Source organism: Poecilia reticulata, chromosome 19 (genome assembly GCF_904066995.2).
Source record: "Poecilia reticulata chromosome 19, P_reticulata-male-v2, whole genome shotgun sequence".
NCBI classification, from domain to species: Eukaryota; Metazoa; Chordata; class Actinopteri; order Cyprinodontiformes; family Poeciliidae; genus Poecilia; species Poecilia reticulata.
In genome coordinates, this window is record NC_088848.1 from 22,959,292 (window position 1) to 22,984,291 (window position 25,000).

The 25,000-nt window shown below is 41.7% G+C and overlaps 1 protein-coding gene across 4 annotated transcripts in view; it reads right to left on the bottom strand.

Moving 5' to 3' along the window:
• Positions 1-17,938, bottom strand: part of bahcc1b (BAH domain and coiled-coil containing 1b) — a 91,836-nt gene extending 73,898 nt beyond the window's left edge. The window contains exon 1 of one of the 4 annotated variants that reach the window (XM_081600168.1): positions 17,510-17,938. Coding sequence is in view for 1 of the 4 variants with exons in the window: in XM_081600164.1 (XP_081456290.1) it covers positions 258-334 (77 nt within the window). In the remaining 3 variants the exon portion in view is untranslated. Of the gene's footprint in view, positions 1-210; positions 227-257; positions 348-9,135; positions 9,272-17,509 lie in introns of those variants that run through there. The other 3 variants (XM_081600166.1, XM_081600164.1, XM_081600167.1) reach the window with 3 other exon arrangements.
• Positions 17,939-25,000: the final 7,062 nt, after the last annotated feature.

Genomic DNA, 25,000 nt, shown 5'->3' on the forward strand with positions numbered 1-25,000 from the left:
TGTACTTCTTTTTGCCATTAAAAGTTGAATATTCAGACTTTTCAATTTGAAGTACAACAGGAATGTTACCTAATGTAGGAATTCATAATTATGTTGAAAATTTGAGGTTGCAGAGCAGTAAACCGGAAGCAGGCGTAGTAAACTGTAACATATATTAGCTTAAACATGTACAACGAATAGACATTGTTACAGGCTTACATTGTTAATTACCTAAACAAACAACAGCACTGATGTTCCAACCTGAAACCAAAACTCACTTAACCCGCATTGGACGCCATTTCCTCATGTAATGTGTCTTGAAATGTCCGAAACAACTGGAAGATATACTTTCCATCCAAGCTCTTGTTGTCAGGGAAACGGTTTATATGGAAGCTCATTAGAAAATAATTTAAAAGTTTCTAATTATGCCAATAGAATTTTATATTATAATCAAAAACCAAGTAATAAAAAAATAAAACATGCGAACATTCGTTAAAATTTCAATTGTTTCCATTTGAGTGAGTACATTTCAAAAACTGGAAGGAATTTAACAAAATTGTCAACATAAAGCTTTTAATCTTACATAATTTCTAACCATAACCGCTGATTGAGATTAACCAAAAGAAAGTGTATGCAAGAGCTTCCATCAGTTGTATTGTTTATATTTGGCCAGTTTGTTTTATCAGCGTATTGGCCGGACGTTTTCTTCTGCAGCCTTTTTATTATTAAATAAGACTATTTTATGACCTGCAATGCTTGTAATGCTTGTGACTACAATCACATGGGCATTTGGAGCAAATGATGCAATTTAAGTGTATTAAAGTTGAAACATGTGGTGAGCAACTCAATTTGCTGCTTTCAGGCCTCTTATATTCATATTTCTTTATTTTCTAAAAGGGAAGTTAACAGAGGAGAAATCTAGATTCAATGTATAACATGTTTACTTATTTTAAAAAATGGTTACACGCGTTTATTTACAGTTACGTATGTTTGTGTCGTGATGTTTTCTTTCACGGTGAGATACTTTTAATTAATTTAATTGGGAATTCTGTTACAGCTTTTAATTTCGCTTTGCCCTCTCTTCTCTGAAAACTTTTTGGAGGCACCCCAAAATTTTAATCCCAAACAAAACATGTGGCTTAATGAAGCCACATGTTTTGGAGTTTTATGTGTTACACGCAGAAGGCCAAAAAATAGACAACTGTACATTTAAATTCCATATATTTACCTGTCTCTTGTTCCCCCCACCCTTCTCTCGCGCTCGCTCTCTTTCACACACACATACACACACAGTCACACAGGACAAATTGAATCAGTGCATAATTTGAAAGCGTTACTGTCCTCCGGGTTAGCCCAGCGCATGGTTCACTAATTTAGCCAATTAAAAGTGGAAGGATATGGGCTTATGTGTGTGCTTCCATGTCGAAATATATGAGCTGCTACGGGCTAATATTCCCGTGCAGCTTTTTTTGTTTATATCCGTCCAGGCAAAGGGTTAAAACTCCGGGGTTGTTCGGCCCAGCGAGACTCCTCATTGGCTGGCGAGTTGCCAGCAAGCTGTCAATCAACGAGTGTAAACAAGGCTCTGATTGGCTGTTGGCCAGTCCGCACTGGGCTGCCTGAAAAAAGCAATTACTGCCCCTGCGGTTTCAAGGCGCCCCCAGCGCCGAACGATGAAAGGAGATAAGGAGGGGCGGTTTCAAGGCGCCCTCCACCTCCCTCCGCACGGCGAACCCCGTTGGCCCCAGAGCAAAAGGAGAGTCAAGAGTGACTAAATCAAAGGGAAGACGGCAGAAAAAGGGGGGAAATTACACGTTGTATTAAACGTGGAGGCTAGATCCGCGCAACACAGCAGAAACAACTCCAGAGAGTGGAGGAAAAACAGGAAAACAGCGATGGCTCTGCCGAGAATTAAGGGGATTTTTTTCACCCCCTCCAACAAATAGAGGAAGAAAAGTATTTCTGTTGTTTTTGTTGTCGGTAAAGGGAGACGGCCGGGAAAATAGTAAGATTTCTATCTTTAATGCCGAAAATACAGAAATTTAAATCCGCGTCCTAACGCTCACGTGCGCTCGCGAAGAAAATAAAATTTTTATTTATTTTTTTTGTTCTTTCTACCTCTTTTTTTATTGCTGGTGATTCAATAAGTGGAAATATCCGAGTTTAGGCCACACGGGAGCTTAAATAGTCGGTGAGTTGGAATAATAAACTAAATGATAAATGGCTTATAACGGTTCACGACCTGAACTTTAGTGATAGCCTAAAATGACTCTCCCCCCCAATTGTAGCTTAATAGAATAATAGTAGTTGACTAGAGCTCTGGTGTGTTTGATTTTATATGTATTTCTAACAATGTAGCTGCATTGCAGAAAAAGTAATAAGCCACTATAAGAAGGAGTTTGGGGGGGAGGAAGTGATACATTTTAGCACATTTGCTTAATTAAGTTTTAATTATACACATTTATTTAAAAGAAGTATTTTAAAAATGTTTACACTCTAACATGTTAGCTTTCCTCAAAAACAAAATCCTGAATTTAACTAAAGATATTTTTCAGTTGGCGGTTTACAGCAGAGAACAATCAGGCTGACGTGTTTCTATATATTAGTATCAACTTAATAAAAGTTATGAAGTGTCACAAGCAGAGCTGGAGCTAACGGTTTCTGTGCTGGAACAATAATTCAGGTCCTCATCAAGCTAAAACTATTAAGCAGCAGCACTAACACGGAAGTCAAACTTGATATAAATTTTGTCACCATGTAAAATCTGGTGCAGTTAATCCACCAAGATGACAAACTGAATGCTGAGTTCATACATTAGATTTTACACTCCGTCATAGTAAATTTACCAAGCTTTGTGTCAACAGACAGCGCAGTTAGAAGCTGGTTGGTTTATTTATCTCAGAATATAAATAAGACAAAATAACATTTTCTAAAAGAAATTTTAAAAAAAGTGAATTTTGGAATTTTATTTTTGTCATTTATCTGTTGAGCCACAACAACAACAACAACAACAACAACAACAACAACAACAACAACAACAACGAAACCACTTTCTACCCAAATAAAATGTTTGCTAATTCTTTCACCGGTTTATTTTTTCCCTCCGCCGGTTTGTTTTAACAGCGCAGCTTTAGAGCAGATCCCGCCGTCTGCCTGCTTTTTTAGCTGAACTTGTCCAGAACTGACAACACGGAGCATGCACCTCATAAAGCACACACCCGGCCTGTTCCAGCTTACGTCCATTTACATTAAAATACAGACTCTCTGCAGCGCTGCCCCCCCCCCCCCACCCTCTCCCCCGCCCCCCTGGGCCCCCCAGTACAAGCTGGGCTCCAGCTCATCTACAGCTTATAAAACTGAATGCAGGAGAGTTAATTGATACCATTAAAATCAAATAAGGACAAAACTAGAGGATATTTGCTATGCTGTTGTAGCGGCCTGCATGTCCAAGTTTCTTTTCTGCCATCTCTCTCTCTCTCACACACACACACACACACGCACACACACATGCACACACACACATCCTGTTTGTAGCATGTATCTGCAAAACCTTCCACAGTTTGCAAAGGCAATGTTTTAAAAGGTAAACAGAGCACTGACACACTGTAATAGTTCATTTTTTCCACATCATTTTCAGTGACACAAACACGTCTCTGTTTAAACGGGCCTGAATTTGTTCAGTCATTGATGGAACTTCCCGGGCGTTTTAGTTGTTGTTTTTTTTTTTCTTTCTTGAAAAAATCTTATATTGTTTCAAAACAATGTGTATTTTTATGTTAAAAAACAAAAAAATAAAAATAAATAAAAAATATAGAATAATTCCAGCAGGAGCCACTGTTGGGGATATCCTGACTGACCCATCAGCCCACACCAGTGAAACGTGGACTACATTTATTATAAAATGACTCGCTTTCCCAGTTCTCTCCCCCTATAACAGTGTTGTCCACAGCACTAATGACCGGGGGGACAATAAAGAATCCTGTTCCGCAGCTCACAAAAGAGGAAGGGTGAAGAGAAAGTGGAAGGGTGTAGGGGGGATGGAGGAGGGGGACTGCCACTTAAAACAGAAATCTGCATTTAATTTATTTAGTGACAAGAAAAAGGCTTTTGTTGCTTGATTTTTATTGGTTCCTTTTCACCTAAAAGAAGCAGGAAAAAAGGTGGGGGATGGGTGTGTGGATGAGAGAGAGGGAGAGAAAGCATAACACGACACCCCCTCCACCCACCAACCCCACCTCCTCCTCCTCAGCCTCCTTCTCGTCCGTGTGCCAGTGGGGGGAGGAGGAAGGGTGGAAAAGGGGTGGGGGGTAATTAATGCGGATTGACTGATTGCTCTTGAAACAGACCGATCCTGCGGATTGTCCTCAAGCAATGAAGCGTTCCTGACTGACACTTTCCACCTTCCCCTCCCTTGCTTCCTTATTTCACTTCTTCCTCTTCCCCACCCCTCTCTCTCTCCCTCCCTCTCTCTCTCTCTACCTCTTTGCTGCCTTCCTTCCCTCTCCAGCACCAGAACGAGGTGGGTCGGTGGCCGCCTCCCAGCCATACCCCGGCCAGACACCGGGCAGTTTCTTCCCATCTCTGCTATTGTTGGTGTGGTTGTTTTAAAGCTACCAGCCGGACTGCTCTGTACTTCACTTTGGATGTGGCCTGCCACCCACAGAATGGCATGCCACGGACACAGTTAGTTTTTCCATTTGTTTTGCTGTTTTGATGTAGCACGTTCGCTCAGTCAAGTCAAAAATTGCCGTTCTTAAAAACAAGAATTCTGATTACATCACAGAAGGCATAATTCAGCTATAACCAGGGTTATTTTGAATACATTCTGCTGTATTATTCAGCTTTTTTTCAGGATTTAATTTCCACACTTTTTGAAAAGATTATAATTGAAATTACAATAGGCCTTCGCAGCGCAGAGCTGCTCAGGCCTAATGATAATTCCTAATGAAAAAGTACTTGTTTCTCTGGCAAACTATCTCACTTATGACACGGGAAAAATCTCTTGCAATAAGAGAAAGCAAAATAAGCTGTTCTGATATCTTGCTGAAAAGTTACTTGTATGTCAGTTTTTTCTTGTTTCAAGTGTGTTACGATATTTTCAGTAAAAGCTAGACCAAAGCTACTTGTGTTTTTGCTGTGAATTCGTCTTGCAGAAACCTTCAGCAGGAAGTGAGGACAATGGTGCAAAAAATGGGTACGTGCTATATGTGGGTGCTGCGTTGGATGGGGCGCCAAGATAATGGAATAAAACTTATTTCTAGTTTATGCATGTTTAACTGATGTTATGTACAACAGGGGGAACACCTATAATACATCAACATACAACTCAAAAAGTACAAAGTTGTTCCCCTGAGTGACAATATAGCATGTATTGGATTTCAGGGAAATTTGAAAACTAACTAACACATGGAAGTTTTTTAAAGAAAACCAGGCAGACTGGGATTGGGCTGGAGGGATTCGGAATTTAAGTGTAACTGCCAGAAGTTGCTCATCCGTCAGAGTGGGTGGCCATTTGTCTCCAGCAGGAACCAGGTACAGGCTGGTCAAATCAGTTTAACAGACTTGGTTATGTGTGCAAAGATGAAAAAAAAAAATAAATAATAATAATAACAATTGTGTTTTGAATAATGACGATTCAAGGAATCATCAATTTCAGATCAACTCCAGGCTCTTCATTAGCAGATGAGCTCTTGTAGCTTATTATGGCAGATTTATTCTGCCGGTTAATGACGTAGTAAACTCGGATCTGTTGACTCTGACCTCACTTTGCTTCAACATCACCTCTTCCCGGGCGATCCATCCGACTGACTGTTACCTCACTGTTACTAAGACCAGCTGGTCTGAGCAAACTTTTTCAAATGTATAGGAGCACATTTAAAAAAACATACACACACAATTTAGATTCAAGGGGAAACACATTGGCTTAAAATGAGGTCCAAATGGAGAGTGGTCTCCCCCAGGAGGCCCTCGGTGCGGGGCGGCCATCCTGCCTGCACCAGAAACCGTCTGATAGATGTTTAATGACCAGAATTTCCAACAGAGGGTCTCATCAGGAAACCCCCCAAACCCCCGCCAACCCCAACACCTCCTAAACTATCCAACACCAGCAGTAGATATCTGTGCGTTCTGGCTGTGTGATGGCACAAACGGTTCAGACAGCTTTCCTTTCCCCCTTTGTAAACATAAGCTGCAACAAACAACAATTTGGCCTCGGTGACGACAGGAGCAGACGATGATGAAGTCAGAAGTGGACTGGACATAAAAACAACATGACCTTTTCCTCTCTTTCTCTCTCTCTTTCTCTCTGTGCAGCTATTTCGGATCATCCCGGCAGAGAGGCTCACAACGGGTCAGGAGATACAGAATAGTCAGGAATGAGCGATAACACACACCAGCAGCATATCCGGACAGCTTTAAAGCTGCCTCCCCAGACGCTTTGGTAAAATCACTTAAACTTACTTCACATGCAGTTTGTCACCTGCGGAACAACATGCCACAGTTGTTTCTGGTTTGTTTCGCTACCTTGACGTTGTCAGCGTCTGCTCCCAGGAAAACGAGCTTTTGCGTGACGACATCACACGACGCAACAAGTCAGAGTTCTTCAGCGTTTGCTTATTTTTATTTATGGTGCTCTGTTTATTCAAACACTCACTTCAGTCAAATCACTCCTTCAGAGTTTTTAACGAATACCGGCTGACCGTTCTCGATTGGTGCACCTCTTGTGATGTCATCAACCCAAATGCAACGCAAACCAAAGTTAGCCTCTTTCCCCAAACCCCTTCAGTGTATTTTTTGGGAAGCTTTGCTGTGGAAATCCATATTGGACGAGCCAAATATATCTTTACTGTAAGTGTATGTTTGCTGGTGAAACAACAAACAACCGGTTAATAACTTTTATGTGTAAATAATAAAATGGCACAAAAGAAGAATATGGTGACGTAAGGCAACAAATTAGTCTGTCACACACACACGCACGCACGCACACACAAGCGCGCGCACGCACACACACACACACACACACACACACACACACACACACACACACACACACACACACACACACACAGGTACCACGGACTTGTATAGACAAGCTGATGAAAGCTCCACCATGTATTTCTTGTCGTCAGAACTTGCAGGTGGAAGCTTTAATTATCAGAACCGTTTCAACATAAACAGCCGTACTGTGCCTCCCTGCTGCGCCGCTCTCACTGCGTACAGCTGATATGTGAGTTTATATTCAGACAACTTGTGAACTCGTGTGTTGATATTACGCGCACAAAAGACGGGATTAATTCTACCAACTGCTGGACATGCTGCAGCACCACGGCGGCCCCCATGTCCCAACCTCAACCTTGACTCGGTTGGATTTATCTCCCCCCACCCAAAAAAATGTCAGCATCACTTCCTGTGTGCACATGCACCACGCTTGCACGCTCGACGTGACGGGACGCTGGAAATGAAAAGCAAGCTCAGTGTTTTTCTTGTAGAGCTCCAAAAATCCATTAAAATACGTCCCACTTGAGTGGAGAAACCCCAGAGAGCCGAGGGTCCAAAGAGGAGTGTTGAAAAGAATGGGAATGTGTTTAGAAAAAAAAAGAAAGAAAAGGGGGGAAAAAAAGCCCTGCAGGAACAGGAGGGGCCGAGGGGTCAGGAGGTCAGCTGACCTCCTCCAGCCGATCATTTGGTTCTGTGAGAAACCAACTCCTCCAATAAAACCACAGAGAAGTGAAGTCCTGGAGGATGAACAACTTTAGGAAACTTCTGACTGTAGCAACAGGGCGGTTTGTGTCTTTATTGTGATCGCTGCAAATGAAAACAAAACCTGAAACTTTGGATTAAAATATGTTGAAGTATCACACGCTTCCCAGGAATCAAGCAAATGTCACTCAGATCTGTCACGTTTTCTCTGTTCTGATCAAATTTACACAAAGTAACAGCTGACACGTCAAAGACGGGAGGAAGGTTAGAAAGTCTGGAAAGAAAATCTGACCGGTTTGTTTTATGGGAAATATTAATTCACTTCATTGTACATAACTGGAAAATGAATAAATAAATATTTGGCTGAACCTAAAAATTACTTTATAGTCTTTGACCTGACTGAGTATTGCTGCATTATAGATACCCTTATTTGGAGTAAAAATCTGAACAAATATATTTTAGAGTGGAGAAATCTAACACAGTCTCCACTTATGCCTAAGATTTTCTACATATATAATAATTTGAAGTCAAGTTTATCTAATTTGACGTTTAGCAATTTTAAACAGTTTGGCATGCACTAAAAAGTAAATTAGGAAATATTTTATTTATTAAATTACACTTAACTAAAGCAAAATAAATCCACATAAATGTGATATAAAATTACATTGAAATAATTATATGTACTGAAATAGAATTACTTTAAAAAATAACTAAAATAAATTTAAGCAAAATAAATGTTCCAATTTCATCAAATTTGATCAAAATCAATCTAGATGGAGTAAAATGAAAATTAATAAAGATTAATTTAACAGTTTATATATATATATAAAATTTAAATATATAAATAGAATTTGTATGTAAATAAATAAATGTCTGAGTGAAATTTTACTTAATTTCTTTTTGTTCCCCCTTAACTTGATTAAGAATTAGTAGTGCATCAATGACAACATGGAGTGAACCTTCTGATCCAGAGGTTTAGTCCATACATTCTGACTTTAATTCCACTTCATCACACTGTCAGAAACCAGACAACTTCTGCCAACCAAAAACCTCAAGGTGTGTGTGCGTGTGTGTGCGTGTGTGTGTGTGTGTGTGTGTGTGTGTGTGTGTGTGTGCGTGCGCGCGCGCGTGTGTGTGTGTGTGTGTGGCAGACCTCTACCTGCAGCGTAACACAAAAGGGAGTCATTCGTCATGCGACCACGTTCCTCCAGACAACTGACAAACTTAGTTGTATTAACATCAAACTATATTTGTACTTAAATGTCCCTGAAATGTTGAAATGAAAGGTTTGCAACAAGAAACTAGAAAGTTGTCCATAATTAATGTGTATTTAATAAGAGCCCGCCTCTAGAACAACTTGCACCATAAAAAAAATAATCTTGCTCAAATTCCACATGTATCCAAACTACAACGGCGCATCTTAAACGCTCGAGCTCAAACGGCGCTCTGCTTACTTACGCGCGAGCTCCTCGCTGGATTTCTCCACGCAGGGATTTTCCCCGCGTGTGTACAGAGCGCCGGATCCTCTGGAAGTGCGTCTGCGTGAAGCTGCTGTATAATAGCAAATTTATGTCAGAGCGACGAGTTCCTATTCTCTCTCTCTCTCTCTCTCTCTCTCTCTCTCTCTCTCTCTCTCTCTCTCTCTCTCTCTCTCTCTCTCTGTCTCTCTCTTTTTCCAGCGCTGACAATTAGAAAATTGATGGAGAAACTCTCCGTTTTGCTCCATCTTTCCCACATGCGCGGTCGCCGTGGAGACTATAAAGGCTTTCTTGAATTTACATTGTCCCCCCCTCCGCCCCTCCTTTCCTTTCGTCAGGGGAGGGGGGCTTATGGATCATTACACCCCCTTTCCGAAGATGCCGAAGGTGTAGCCCTCCAAAAGAGAGAAAGAAAGGTGTAATTCAGCTTCTACACTGTCAAAAACAGAATTTGAGCCATAAAACAAATTTAATCAACATCTCTCAGTACAAATTTGCTAAATTCAGAAATTCAGCTAAATCAGTTAAATTATAATTAATCATTGAAATAATTACCCTCATCGGGTCAGATTTCATCACCTGCTTTCAGTTAAATTTCAGTTAAATTGTTGCTGAAACAACTTCTTAAAGCTCTTTTAACAAGGTGGCCTGTAAACTATTTTCCATGGCAACCAAATGACGATTTGGGTCGCTAATAATGCAGGTGTGTTTAATTTGGTTCTGACGTGAAAGTGTGGATCAGGAAATGACGTTACCGCTGAGCTGGGCACATTCCAGTTGCTCTGCAGAAAAAATGTAGAATCTGGTGTTTGCTGTGGTGCAAATGTCTAATGTTGTAGTTGTGAGCTCTAGTCACATGACCAGAAGCCTCTCCTGCTGGTCTGCATGGATACGTGGCTGTAACTACCGGATGACGAAGCTGTTCATGTTTACTCTTAGCAAATATGTCACATTCCTACAATAATGGCCGCAGTCATTTTTTGTCAAGTGATTTATTTATTTATTTTACAAAATCACCCCTTTTTATTGCATAAAGATGGTTTAGGGAAGTGGAGGGAATCACTTTCGGCAAAAAAAAAAATAAATAAAAATATTAAGGTGACGATATTCCGGATTAAAACTGCACTTGTTCATTTTTTGCAGTGCAGGCCGCGGCTTCCACACGTTTTATAGTTTTGCTTTCATTTGTGATTGAGCTGAAGCGATTCCACACGTGAAGCTGGAGCATTTCTTTGGCCTCCACTTTTTGACCCAATTTAAAGGAAACCCTCCCACCTCTCCCTGTAAGCGCTCTGCTGCTCCAGGACCTTCGATTTTTATTTTATTCGTGGAGTACCTCGACCCTGCATGGCATGAAAATGAAGCAATCAGTCCTTCTCCGGAGATCTAATTGATATTTGTTTTTAGTGGCAGCTGTTTTGGCAAATGATCGGTCCTAATTACCGCCTGGAGGTCACGGTTTATCCAACTTTCTAGAGATTCATCACCGCCGCCATGAATGCCCGCTACACACACACACACACACACACACACACACACACACACACACACACACACACACACACACACACACACATACATATAGCTGTTTTCCAGAGTTTCAGAGACCCCTCTGTTGCTCGCAGGCACACATGCGGCTTCAATTAAAAGAGGCGCAATAAACATTTAGCACAAGCGCTAAAGAGTCCGCGTCGTTTCTGCGCGTCCTTCCCCCCGCAGCCTTTCACCGAGTCAGAACGGTCCAGACGAGCTTTATGAGTTGGAGTGAAGGAACCTCCCCGCGTCGCTCCAGAAAAAAGAAAGAAAGAAAGAAAACACAGGAGAACGAAGGGGAACGCAGATTCCTCCCAGATATTCTCATCTGCGTGGAGGAACCACAACGCAGTGGGAGTGGGCATGTCTTTAAACTGAAGCGTCTCATGCACTCTGTTCCGCTCTCCTCTCTCTACTCCCCCCACGCTCATCAAAGCCCCCCCCTCCCCCCTCATGCACTGCCCGCTGCCCTCACCGGGTCACCGCTTCAGGGATAACTACGTCACCACGTTAACCCCTGCATCGCCAATGTCCGCATTTAAAAGCCGAGATCCCCAAAAGAGAGGAGGGGGGAGGGAAGTCTCCGATACACCCCCCCCCCTCCTCCGGACCCCCTCACATACGCACACACAGGCGGGTCCGTCCAGGATGTCCCGGATTATAAAAACATAAGAAACAGATCATTCTGTAAAATCAGTCGAACTCACCTCAGATATGATGTCATGTCATCTTCAGTTTTTTTTATCCTGTTTGTTTCATTGATTGAAAAAAATATTTAGTTGAGAGAAACATTTCTCTTCCCAGAAGCAAGCTTCTACGTGCACATGGTGACGTCATTATATAATCAAGGAAACTCATCAACCTTCTTTTATATATTTTTAGATTATTTCCTGCTCTTCAATCGAATATGTCCTCCACAGGTGTTAACTAAGGTATTAATCCCACTTGACCTCATTTTGTAATGTTACAACCGCAAACTTCAATGTGTTTGATTGGAAATTTGATGTTAGACCAACACTAAACGGTGCTCTGTTGTAAAAAAAAAAGGACAATGTGAATGTGTTGAAGTAAAAATGTTTTTTTTTATAGAAATAAACCTCTGTCCATCCAGACATTTTTTCATTCTGCTTTGTAAGAATGAAAATAGTTCCAATAGATGGAGAGTGTTCGTGTTTGTGTTCTACACCAGTGCATCTTCCAGGACTGTCCTTGAGGAAAAGTCACTTCTATCCAGCTTCACTGTTCTGTATCAGAACATGATGCTGCCACTACCATGTTTCATCTTGAAAATGATATGTGTCTGAACACACAGGCACAAAATATTTGACAACTTGCTCTCATCTAATAAGAAGGTTTTATTCCACATCTGTCCCCTCCGGCTTGTCGCAAACTCCAAATAGGATTTGTTTGGACTGTCTTTCATCAGCGCCTGCTCTGTGTGCCACTCCTCCATCCGGCCTTGAGATGTTTAGAGACATCTACTGCTGTCTAAATATGCTTGGAAATTTGATCAAATGGGTTAACCAACCATGACTTTCTACATCTTTGTTTAGGCTAAAGCCAGATCGGACATGTGGATTAAATAAGGTCAGTTTTCAACATATTTTTCTGATGTAAAAAATAAATATCACTATTGGCTGAGCCTCAGCAGTTATAAAAAAAATAATAAAAAAAAAAATAGGTGGGGAAAATATCAAGTGTTCACATGAGGGCAGATTTTGGGAGTTGTCATAATGAAGTGAGACATGTGCATCTTGGACAAATGCATCGTCAGACATTTCCACACAAACAACACGGACAAAAAGAGCTTTTTAGGCCCTACCGGCGTCTCCAGAAAGGGAAAATCCACTTAAACAAACTCAACGTTCACGCTAAGTAATTCTGCTGCGACTTTTCCAAACCGCGGCTGCCCCACCGATGAAAAATAGAAACTGTTCTCAGCACCAAAAGCAACAATACAGACATAAATCTTCCCGGTATGGTTTTTAGGCTTTGACTTTGAAAGCATTTATGAACAGAAGGGAAGTGGATGAGTTTCCAGCACATACACCACACCCACCCATCAAAGAAAATCAAAATCCTAACAATTTTACACATTAAAAGCCAAAAAACTCATGCTGACACAAACTACGTTTACATAAAGCATATCTAACTCTAATAAAATAGTGATTTAGGCCACTCTATATTTGAAAAGTTGTAATAGTTTTGTCCTAATTGAATAACAAAAAAAGTCTCCATCGGCATCAACCACGCGCACTTTTGATACAAATTTGTATTTTTCAGGGTCTACAGATAATAATCTCTATTGTTTCAGACAAACTTTTTTGACTAGACTCGACAAGAAACATAAAACAAAAACTTATTCTGACTGTAGCTCACTTTTGCTGCCGAGTGCCACCCCAGTGCCAGAATGGCGCCCTGGATAGTGAGCTTCAATAGAAACATGAAAAAAAAAAAGTCCACTCAGAAATTCAAAGCATTACCTCGCAATTACTTCAGTTCCTAAAGAAGGTCATCAGTTCATAATGCCCTCCTCCCTGCTTGTGTTGGGTAAACACAACCTGTAAGATACCATCAGAGGTGTCAGGTGACCCCACACCCCCCATCACGGATTCCTTCTCAAACAGAGCGTTAACACCTGTCAGCGCCAAGTTATTTTTTCGCAACTCTGCTGAGCTGTTCTACACAGTTGTGTTGCATTTTCAGCCATTCGTAATAACCTCTTGACTGCATGCCATCGTGTGGTAAACACATTTAGACAGGAAACATCTGCAACAGTCATTGCAGAATCCAGCAGCTGCAGAGAAGACAATGCTTGGCCTTACGGTATTTGGAGAGTATCTTCCTCAAACTGGCAGCGTTGATGAACGTGGACAAATGTTTGAGATTTGCTCCAGAGAAGCGACGCTTCTAGCCGTGGTGTCATACAGTCGCTCCCTGTTCAGCCCTGCCCGCACACATGTGGGAACCTGTCTGTATTGGTGTGTGTGCCAAAATGAACCACAATAATAATAGTAATACATTTCATTCATTCACCTTTCCAGACCCCAAAGGTCGACGTACAATTACAGCAAAAAACACAAAAATCAAAACAGTAAACACACTAAGTGTGTTTTCACGCCTCATAGATCGGTAGACTCGGTTTGACTGAGGACCAAAGTTGCAACATTTGTTCCATTTTCAGCTGCTGTGGTTCTTTTTCACGCTGGACTGTGTCAGATGAACCAAACACATTCAGCGCTGCACCAAAAACCTCTGAAAACACGAGCACAACTTCATCTCAACCAAGATGTCGGTGTGCAGGAGAACCAGAGTTGGATTTTTTTGGTCTGCATTCACACCTCCCCAAACAAACCACTAATGAATGGACTGAACAGACCTGGTTTGAGTCCAACTTGAATATGTTTCAGCAATGAAACATTATTCAGATGAGTTTTAAGTAGGGGTGTAGCAGTTTATCTGCAAACCAATTTATTGGTACCGATTTCTTGAAATTTGGGAGATCGGTAATCAGCTGATGCTTTTACATGTAGCCAATCTTATCTCCCGATCTTATCTACCTCAGCAAAGGTCTAAAGATCAGCCAGTGTCCACTTCTGCTGTCCGATGAAAGGGGTTTGACCGACAGACCAGCCCATCAGGTCATGTCTGCATGTTTGCATCTAACAAAAGTCCCCCCCACTATTACAAACTCAGCGACATTCTTGCTTTATTGAGCATTTCAATGTCAAAATCGGAATCAGCAGGTAAAGACTGTAATTAGCACACCTCTAGTATTGAGGCAAGATTTGAAAGAGATTAGATATTCCGAGTGTCTTGAACTGACATCTAAAGCCCCTCACTTCTACAGAGGACACATGAGCATGTGACTGGATGGATAAGAAAGACCATGGTGGACAGGTCATCTGGCATACAGGGCAACGCCTGGTAGGCTGTTGTACATTTATGAGCCAGGCTGTGTTAAAATGACCAGAAAAAAAGTGTATCAAAAATCATTTTCATCGACCGCAACGTCTCACTGGTTGATTTTATTTAAGGACATTGGGCTAGTCCAATGAAATCTCTCAGTTTTCCTTGGCCCGCCCATCTCCTTGCACTGTGTTGGAGAAGTGAATGGAAATGAATAAACCTGAAAAGCGCCACAAAAACATAAATAAAACATGCTCATATGTCCTCTGGTATGTTGTGTGACTTTACATACTGTATGAATAATAATGGTGTCAACTTTACAAACCAAACATTTAACACAAACCAATAAAAAGTCGCACATTGGTAGAGAAGCATTTCCTAATGCTTCTCAGTCATTCAGTTTTCACCCTTCTTATTGGTGATCAAGTGCAACGTGGAGACCCTCCTCCCAAAATCCTTTACTGATTTCCGATCAGGTCCGGATGACGTCTGCTTCCTTGGAAGCTGCTAGTTTCCGGAGCCGAGTTCTGAATCCTGACTCAGAAAAGAAATATTCAAAACAGAACAACAGACAGTGGGAAGAGAGACCCGACCCAAATCAAAGCAACATGGATCACCATGTCTTCTTGCTTTCCTCTTCTTCATGGGTAAAATGCTGATTTCCTCTTAACACACATTAAATGAGTGTCCACTTTAACTTAGTATGTTTCTCTAAGACTGTTTTTCCACCATGTCCAACTTTTTTTGTTCATGAGTCGGAGTGAGGGTCTCTCAAAACATCCACAGGCCTTAGTCAGCCTGCAACCCTCCTGACTGAGTGAGTTTAATCAGCAGCGTGTTGTTCAGAGATTTCCACACCAACAAAAGATGGGAGACAGTTAGAACCGCACTGGCAGCAATCAAATAAGGTTCAACTGCTGGCAGTCGAGCCTTATTGAACCTCACCAAAAGGACTGCTAGATTCAAACCAAACATTCTTCATTCTTCTAATGTGCCAAGCTCTGGTGGAAGATGCTAAGGAAGTCTGATAGACTGACCAAAAATGAATTCCTCAGATTAACTTCAGATGTTACAAGTAAAAAAATGTGTTGTGTACCCTTTCTTTAACCTCTAAGAAGACAGAAGAAATTTTTGCTTTTGATAAATATACTGCCTCTAAATCCGAGGCCATGGTCTTGAGCCGGAAAAGGGTAGAGTGCCTTCTCCGGGTCAGGGGGGTCGTCCTGCCTCAAGTGGAGGAGTTTAAGTATCTGGGGATCTTGTTCACGAATGAGGGAAGAAGGGAGCGGGAGATCGACAGGCGGATTGGGGCAGCGTCTACTGTGAAGCGGGCGCTGTACCGGTCCGTCGTGGTGAAGAGAGAGCTGAGCCAAAAAGCGAAGCTCTCGATTTACCGGTCGATCTACGTTCCCACCCTCATCTATGGTGAGAAGCTCGGTCATCCGGGAGGGACTCAGAGTAGAGCCGCTGCTCCTCCATGTCAAGAGGAGCCAGTTGAGGTGGCTCAGGCATCTGGTAAGGATGCCTCCTGGACGCCTCCCTGGTGAGGTGTTCCGGGCACGTCCCACCGGGAGGAGGCCTCGGGGAAGACCCAGGACACGCTGGAGGGACTATGTCTCTCGGCTGGCCTGGGAACGCCTTGGGATTCCCCCGGAGGAGCTGGAAGAAGAGGCTGGGGAGAGGGAAGTCTGGGCCTCCCTTCTGAAGCTGCTGCCCCCGCGACTCGACCCCGGATAAGTGGAAGAAAATGGATGGATGGATGGATGGATGGATGGATGGATGGATGGATGGATGGATGGATGGATGGATGGATGGATGGATGGATGGATGGATGGATGGATGGATGGATGGATGGATGGATGGATGGATGGATGGATGGATGGATGGATAAATAAATATACAAATTATTGTTATACTTTCCCTGATAAAGAAGAGTTCAATAAATATGAGATTATATTCATATGGTTTAATATTGCTCACGGAGGCACTACGGTGGATGTAAAATGAAAAAACAGTGTCACCGAAGACAGTGTTTTTTTCTCCTGGTGAAGGAGAAAGTGAACAGTTGTCAACAAAAATAAGAAAAGATGCTTAAATTTTAGAAGTTGTATTTTTTATTACTTGAGGTGATGTTTGTTTATATTTCTATTAGGTTTGAGAATGTTTTTGGAGAACCATTATGTGACTTTTTGTAGACAATTGGAGAGGCACGTGGGTGTAGGGAAGCAGGTGGGTATGGTGGACAGGTAGAGCTGGGATTTCTTGTGTGTAAATGTTACTAAATGTTATTTTTATAGAAAATTGAATTAGGAATCCCTAATTAATTAAATTCCTTTCATTTAATGAAATTAACTTCATTAAATAAAAGGGATCCGTGTACACAGACTTGAGGAACACCAGAAGATGAAGGGGAAGGAGAGATGTAAATTTAATAGCTGAATCATCAGAGTGTGGCAAGAAAGATAAGATTTAAACCAACAGATTAAATGGTAGATCCTTTTCTGGTTACTGTTTTTAGACAACAAGAGAAACAACAACTTCCTGTTCTTGTTGGTACTAAAGACAGAACTTGTTCATGCAGTCAACACATACATAATTTCTTTCTTTAAAGGGACTTTGCATTGACTTCCCTTCATTTATCAATCATTTCTGTAGCCGAACCTTAGCCCTTACCCTACACCTAACCATTACCAGCACATGCCTACTCCTAAACCTAACCTAAATTTACTCCATACCCTAGTCCTAAGCTCAACCCCCAAACCAAACCCAGCACCCTTTTTTATGGGTCCCATAAGGAGACATCAGTCCTCATGGCGTTGTAGTTGTTGGAAAAATAGTCCTTACATTCTATCAAAAACAAAGCCACACACACACATTCACACACAGTGACTGCATGGAAAACTTACTCTGACCTCTGGTTTACTGAGGTCCAGTGACCCCAGAGGTGAATAACTGAGGCAGCTCCAAACTGGTGAGCTCAGACAGCAAAGCGTCCTTGGATGTGACTTCATGCCAAAGCAGTAAACTCCTTCATCTTCGCTCTCATATTGTAATGCATATCAGCCATAAAAAGGGTGTTACATCACAGGACACACAGCGTCGCGTTCATCTTGGAATCTGTCATGTAGGTCCTCCTTTCTCTGCATGAGTTATGGCCTGTATGCATATTCTATGAAACAGTGCGCTCAGGGCACAAACAGAGACGTCTCTTTAACAAGCCATGCCAAGCCATTCGCCCCCTCCACAGCGTTGGCCATCCATCCTCTATTCTCTCAGCGATTTTTAGATTGCAGCTGCTAATGTTGCAGCCAGAACAGAAACAAAGCTAGCTTTGTGACCCCCCTTTGGCCCCCTTCTAGCTGTCTACTGACGCGATCGCTTGTTCTCCGTGTCATCTCAGAGCCCTTGTTCGCCTTCCAATCTTTCACTAAAAACTTCTTTTTTTCCCCCCTTTTTATATAAGTTCACAACCCCCCACCCCACCTCTCCTTCCCACCTCCCCTCTTGTCCTCACATCTGCAGCAGCATCACGTGGCTTGGCATGGTCGGCTCCGGAGAGTCATGTGATCCGCTGAGCGAAGAAAAAGGGGAAGTGTGTGTCCAAAAGACTGGTTTTTTTGGTCCAGCTGGGAGGTCAAAGGTCAACTCAAAGCTGATCCAGTGGGTTCGAGCAGCACAAGGAACGACTTGCTTTTTCTCTTTGGGTTTCTCTTCATTTCATTTCTTTTTTTTCTTTTTAAAGTTTTTAACTATCGTCTCTTTCTTTTCGGCTGATTGGCCTCTGGTCTGACCCAGATGTCTGCCTTCAAAGCCCGAGGCTGGCTGTGATTAAAGATGTGGTTAGTGAAATTCAGCATGAACAGAGTATCAGACAGTTCACAAAGACATGTCCCAGAGCTGGAAGTCGACTGTTTGGGGAATAGTCATCGCATTCTGGGCATTTACTGGTAAAATGCATAAGAACAAAAAAGAGCAAATAGTCATGTCTCATAAGTGTGAAATTAGTAAAGGACGAAACTGTTCAGAAAGAAAGCTTTGAGACTTTAGAGAACTCTGGTAAAAGTTGTTGTTGCTGGGTTTCTAGTCAAACATCGGCGTGAGTTTCAGTCAACTCAGTCAACACCTGTAAATGAGTCACTTAGCATGGTACATTTTGTTGGAAACACAGTTGTAGTAATAATCAGCTTTTCTGTAGTAAGATAAGTATATTCACATATAATCTTGTTTTAGGTTTCAAAGTGAAACTGTCTCTTTTTTTAACTCAAGCTTATCATAGTGTGAGAATCTGTTGCCAGCACATGCTACCTGCAAACTATGCTACAGGTGTTAGCATCAGGAGGCGAGGGCATGTTGCTGCCTCCCTCATCTGGTGCAGTCACCCTTCTCAACAACAACAGTGTTTCTATAAACACTGCGTGGATCATGAGACTGAGTGAACGTGGCAACACCACGGGCTGAGGAATGAGTGAAAAGTTCAGAGTGCGCACTAGCAGGGGTTTCCAGGCAATGCGTATAAATAGCATGCAACCCAGGATATGGTTCACATGTCATTTCTATGAATTTTATGCTTTTCACGTGTCGTTTTATGGAGCTGAATGACACTCCAAATGGTCGGGAGGTTAGGGTAGAAATTCAGGGCACGGGTGTCATCCGCTGACTGTAGAAGAACTGCACCGCAAACCACATGACCCGACTTGTTATCCATGCTAAGTTTCATGAGACAATCATGGAGACTGTCTCTTTTGCCCAACTTTTTTAAATAGCTACAGAACAGTTGTGGAACTGAAGATGTTATTTTACCTGAAAAAAAAGTTCTGTGCTTATTTATTTATTTATTTATTTATTTATTTATTTATTTATTTATTTATTTATTTACAACAGAAAAATAAATAATAATAATAATAATAATAATAATAATAATAATAATTATTATTATTATTATTATTATTATTATTATTATTATTATTATTATGAGACAACTACTCATGTAAATTGATGTGCAATTTTACACAATTTGTTAGAAAAGAGGCGTATAGAAGATAAAAGATCTTATGGTTGTAGTTACATGTAATTACATCAATTAAAATGTTAATATAAATGTTCTTTTAATTCTTGAATTGTCTTCTCCATATAGTAGCTGTCCAAATTCAATGTGCCAGTTCTTCTGATAAAATGAGACAGTTGTTAAAAAAAGTGACAGTATTTCAGAAAAAATGTTCCAAAAGTGTTATGTTAATTGGGAAAATAGTTATTTTGTAAAATGTGCCAGTTTTACAGGTGGACAGTGGCTCATGTGGAAAAAGTTGGCTTTATGTGACTTTTTCATGTAAATGTTTCAGAAAAAAACATTTGCAGATAAAATGGGCAAGTTGAACTAGTGAAAAGAGCTGGTGTGTCAAATTAATTGGGACATTAAAAAGGATTTAATGGGTCAGATGTTCAGAGGAAATTATGCAGTTATGCTCTTTGAAAAGGTCAGTGGTTCAGATTAAAAAAACTGTAATCATAAGTTTCATCCATGTACTTGGGCTTGGTTTATTTAGAGCAACTTTAAGTTTCACCATGTTAAATCAATGATGAAATTAGATTTCAAATAAACATTTAGATTAAAAAAAAGTTGAACTATAAGAGTGTGTGTCCTTGAGTATTGGTCTTTGTGTTTTTTTTTATATTACATGTTTGCACGTGTGTGCGTGTGTGTGTGTGTGTGTGTGTGTGTGTGTGTGTGTGTGTGTGTGTGTGTGTGTGTGTGTGTGTGTGTGTGTGTGCGTGTTTGCGTGTGTGTGTGTGGGGGGGAGGGTGTGTGTGTGTGTGTGTGCGTGTAGGACGTTAGACATTTTTCCCACTTTTCCAGTTTTGGTTGAGTCGTGCTCGAGCAAAAAGTACTGAAGCAGACAGCCAACTTTAGTACTTTGAAGAAAAGCGTGAATCAGTTTTCTAACATCTATTTTAGATAGTCAAAAAAATAAAGTTGTAATAATAAATCAACAAATTTATCATAACTATGATAAATTATTGTAGTAGTAATAATTGTTATTATAAAGAAAGTCCAATATAAAGTGAGAGCATTACTTTTGAGTTGATGTGTGGTCAATTGACCACACATCAACTCATACACACCTTGGAGACAGTTGGTACGTCGACAACCCATGATTTAAAGTACAGTCATTTTCTACAATCTGCTTGTAATTTACTGTAGGGAAATGTGGTTGTGGTACTCATTTAGTTTATATCTAGCAACAGGAGGTTGCTTCCATTTCATAACTGACTGACCCAAATGCACTCTATCAAAATAGAGTGTGATTAATAAAAGAATCAAAAATACTATGCAATTAGTTGAAATTACATATAAGTTTATGACTTTTTTTCTATAATCTAGAAAAAATAGTTTACTTCATATAAAGTAAATTAAAAATAAATAAATAAAAACTACACAGAGCAGTATGGACAAAATTGCAGTATGAACTGGCAAATGGTAAAATCGACATGATGCAGTGCAAATGCAAGGGTGTGTGTGTCAAGTTCCAACCATTTTTAGTTCCAGTTTATCATGACTTAATTGTATTTAATTACTCTCATCTCTCAGATAAAGTTAGACCTGGCACATGACTTTAACTAGGCACATCTGCATCTGAGGTAATGTGGGGTGGAAGCAGAGATTTGGTAAGAAAAAAATAGAAGAAGAAAAAATAAGTACCCATAATTTGAATTAAATGCTTTGGAAGTGCTTCTAAAAAACCTCCGTTCAGTTAAATAAAACCTAACAGCTCTAATTAAAATGTAAAAAGTTAGAAAAAAATGTATTTTAAAGCATGCAGAAAAAACTGACATCTCTTAGCAATGTACATTTTGTGGAATATATTAAAAGGTTCATCTTGTTTTGATGAAACTGCTCCAACATCCCTCTTCCTATTTCCTCTCCTCATACCTCCAGCTATCGTCGTTCCCAGCAACAAGTGGCCCCTTATCCAGATGAATTTTTACGTCCGTGGTAATCCAGTCTGCTCCTGACACGAAGCAAATGGCTGTGTTTCATCGATTGCGCTCAAGGGTGACAGCTACACACACACACGCGCACACACACATGCAGGATGTGAGTTTATTGTTCACAGAGAAATACTGTATATAACAAGAGCTGGCTCCTAAATACACAACACAGCCAGAGCCGCTCAGGGGGGATTTCTCCTGATCAAGCCGAGCGAGTGCAGCGCTACTAAAATAAAATTTTAGTGCAGTGGTAATGTTGCGGAGCAGCGCGGCGCCGCGACTAATGGGGGGGATCATATCTGCACCCTGATTCCTGCACCCCTACCCTCACCCCTCCCACCACCACCACTCCCACCAGCGTCTGTCATCATCCCGTGCATTTGGCGTAGGATATAACAGCCCCAAAAGTTCAAATGTCAGCACATAAAATGCAAATAGAATTACAACAATGTGATATTTCTGTGGCGGGGGGAGAGGGGTACACCAGGGGGGTTATAAAGAAGGGTGGGAAAACAGTAAGGAGGCACGCTGGCGGGGATTTCTTTCACTGTTGTGGCGGAGGAGGTTGGTCAGAGCGGTTGTGTGGTTTCTGAAATTTCCCCCTTTGGGACAGGCTTTCTTTAATTTCCAAAGCCCTCATTGTGGAGAAAAATAAAAACAAAAAAACACACATCCCTGTTTGCTGCATTCTTACTGACAGCTGTTGCTCCTATGCACGAGGCCGTCTGCATCTGCACAGAGCCGTTCTGATTTATAAGCACACTTTGCTCAGGGCCTCCCGCTGGCTCCGGAACCCTAAGGCTCTTGGGTTCACACACAACGGATTTGCAAATGCAATTACTCACCAGATTATTAGGTACACCTGTTCAACTGCATGCTATCACAAACAGGGATTCAGTCGGTCACATGACAGCAAGCCGATGCTTTTCCGCATCCAGAAATCAAGTTGACTGGATGAAGGTTGAACTGAGTGCCAGAATGTGGAAGGAAGGGGATTTAAGTCGATGGCTGCTGGCGCCAGGCAGGAGGGTCTGAGCATTTCAGAAACCGCTGATCTGCTGGGACACAACCATCCTCTGTTTACAGAAAATGATCCGACAATGTGAATATGTCCGGTAATGTTGTGTGGACGAAAAACCCCAAGGCTCCAAACTCACAGGATCACCAACACTGAACAACAGCAGATTGGAGAAATGCAGTCAATGGTTCAATGAGTCAGTTTCTGTTGCAAAATGTAGACGGTCGGGTGAGATGTGGAAATGAACAACATTAACTCATGGGTCCATCCAGTTTAGGCTGCTGAAGGTATGACATAGCATAAAGGTGTGAGGGATACTTTCAGTGCTAACTTTTGTACCTTTGTACCAACTGGGCATCATTTAGGGCAGTGGTGTCCAAAGTCAGTCCTCAAGGGCCGGCATCCTGCATGTTTTAGTTCTCTCCCTGGCTCAAAGCACCTGGATCCAAGATGGCTCATTAGAAGGCCTAAGAAGAACATTAACATGCTGAGAATGTCGTTACTACAACCAGGAAGAGAACTGAAAAATGCAGGATGCCCGAAGTTGAGGACCGACTTTGGGCATCACTGATTTAGGGTGATTTCACACCTGATAGTCCAGTAGATTGCAACATTGGTTACATTTTCAGCTGGTACTCTTTCGCACTGCACTGTTTCAAATGAACCTATTCACCCCCCTCACCTGTAGGGGCACTGCAGGAAGAAACACTGAAGAAAATGACACAAGATGAAACTGATGAAAACACTGAGCACAAATGAAGTGTCCTCAGATTTCAGCAGTTGTAGGATTTCTCATTTGTCTTTTGGTAAAAGACCAGCAAGTCCTTCCTCCTGCTAAAGCTACATATTTGTTTGGGTTGTATTTACCCAGAAATACAACCCAAAGGGCTGTAGTCTGTGTCCCAGAAATGGACACAGACTACAGCCTTGCGCTGTAGTCTGTGTCTACAAGCCATGTGCGAAGCCTTGCATTCGCACATGCATTTGAACCACACCAGAGTTCACTTCAACTAAACCGAGACCAGAGTTTGCTTCTTTGTCGCACATCGGAGTTCGATTACACATTCATAACACATTCACAACTCTGCAAACAAATCAGACATTATAGGCACAAAAACCAGAGCTTGGTTAAAGGGAACTAAACAGGTTTGGTGGGAATACACCCTTTAACTCCACCGCCTACTTGACTATTGATGTTGACCATGTCCATCCCATTATGATCCCTGTGTTCCCGTCTTCTGAAGGCTACGTCCAGTAGATTAGATGTCTCAAAACTTAAATTAGTACAATTTTATGCAGTTTATGGATGGTTCCTCTGGACCCACAGGCAGAAATAACAAAGCAGACCCTGCTGGGTCTGTTGCACAATTCTATTTTTGTAATTCCCTTTGTGCCGTGTGAGTGGGATTCCTGGGGAATCTGAATCTATTATGGGAGCATAGCTATGGTTGAATACGACCACACAGTGTTACACGAAGGTAAAAATAGCTAAAACCACCTATCATAAGATCCAGCTGTGCAGTTAGAGTTGTACATGAGGAATCCACTTCCTCTAAAGTCTACCAGTCGTTTCATACAGGCTGATTCTTCCCAGCTGCTTGTTGCTGCTACACTGAGTGTTGCGCAGCATAAAAGGCAGCAACGTTCCAGCTGATGCCATACAATGTCCTTTATGAAAGAATGTCTGAGCCTTTCGCTGGAAGTGGTTCCCCAAATGAAATTGTGCTCAGGGCTTCACACAACCTTGTGCTGGCCCTGCAGAGCAGAGCAGAGCATTATTAGGCCTTTCTGGGGAGTTATCCATTAATTTGGGGTTAAAGTCCATTTGCATGTAGACAAAGAAGACGTTGGCCATCCATCTCCATGCTGAGAAAAGGGGTGGGAGGGGGCTTTGCACTGGCAGAATAAGGGTGTGTGGGGGGGCGAGGGGGGGTGCGTGTGTGTGTACGTTTGTGTGTGCGTGCGTGGGTGTGTGTGTGTGAGTGAGGTGGACCTTCTTCTTGCAGATAAATCTAATGCCCTCAGGGGTGCGTTTACATAGGTGAGGACTGACTGTTCTGCAAGCTGAGAGTGATTTATCTAGAAATACCACCAGCATCCCAAACACACACACAAACACACGCGCACACACACACACACACACACACACACATGCTTTTACAATGAAGGAGGCAGCCTATATGTGTAGGGACATTTTTATATGGAAAATGGCCGACTGCCCAGGCTGCTATCCTACCAGGGGGTGGCACGAGAACGCCAGGTAAAAAACAATGTTATGTCAGCTGAAGCAAGTGTTTTTTTTTAATATTTAGATATCTACTCAATGGTAAGTGCTCACTCTCTAGCTGTCAGCGGTGTGAGCGCAGTAGGAAAACATGGCCTTATACTATTGACTCGT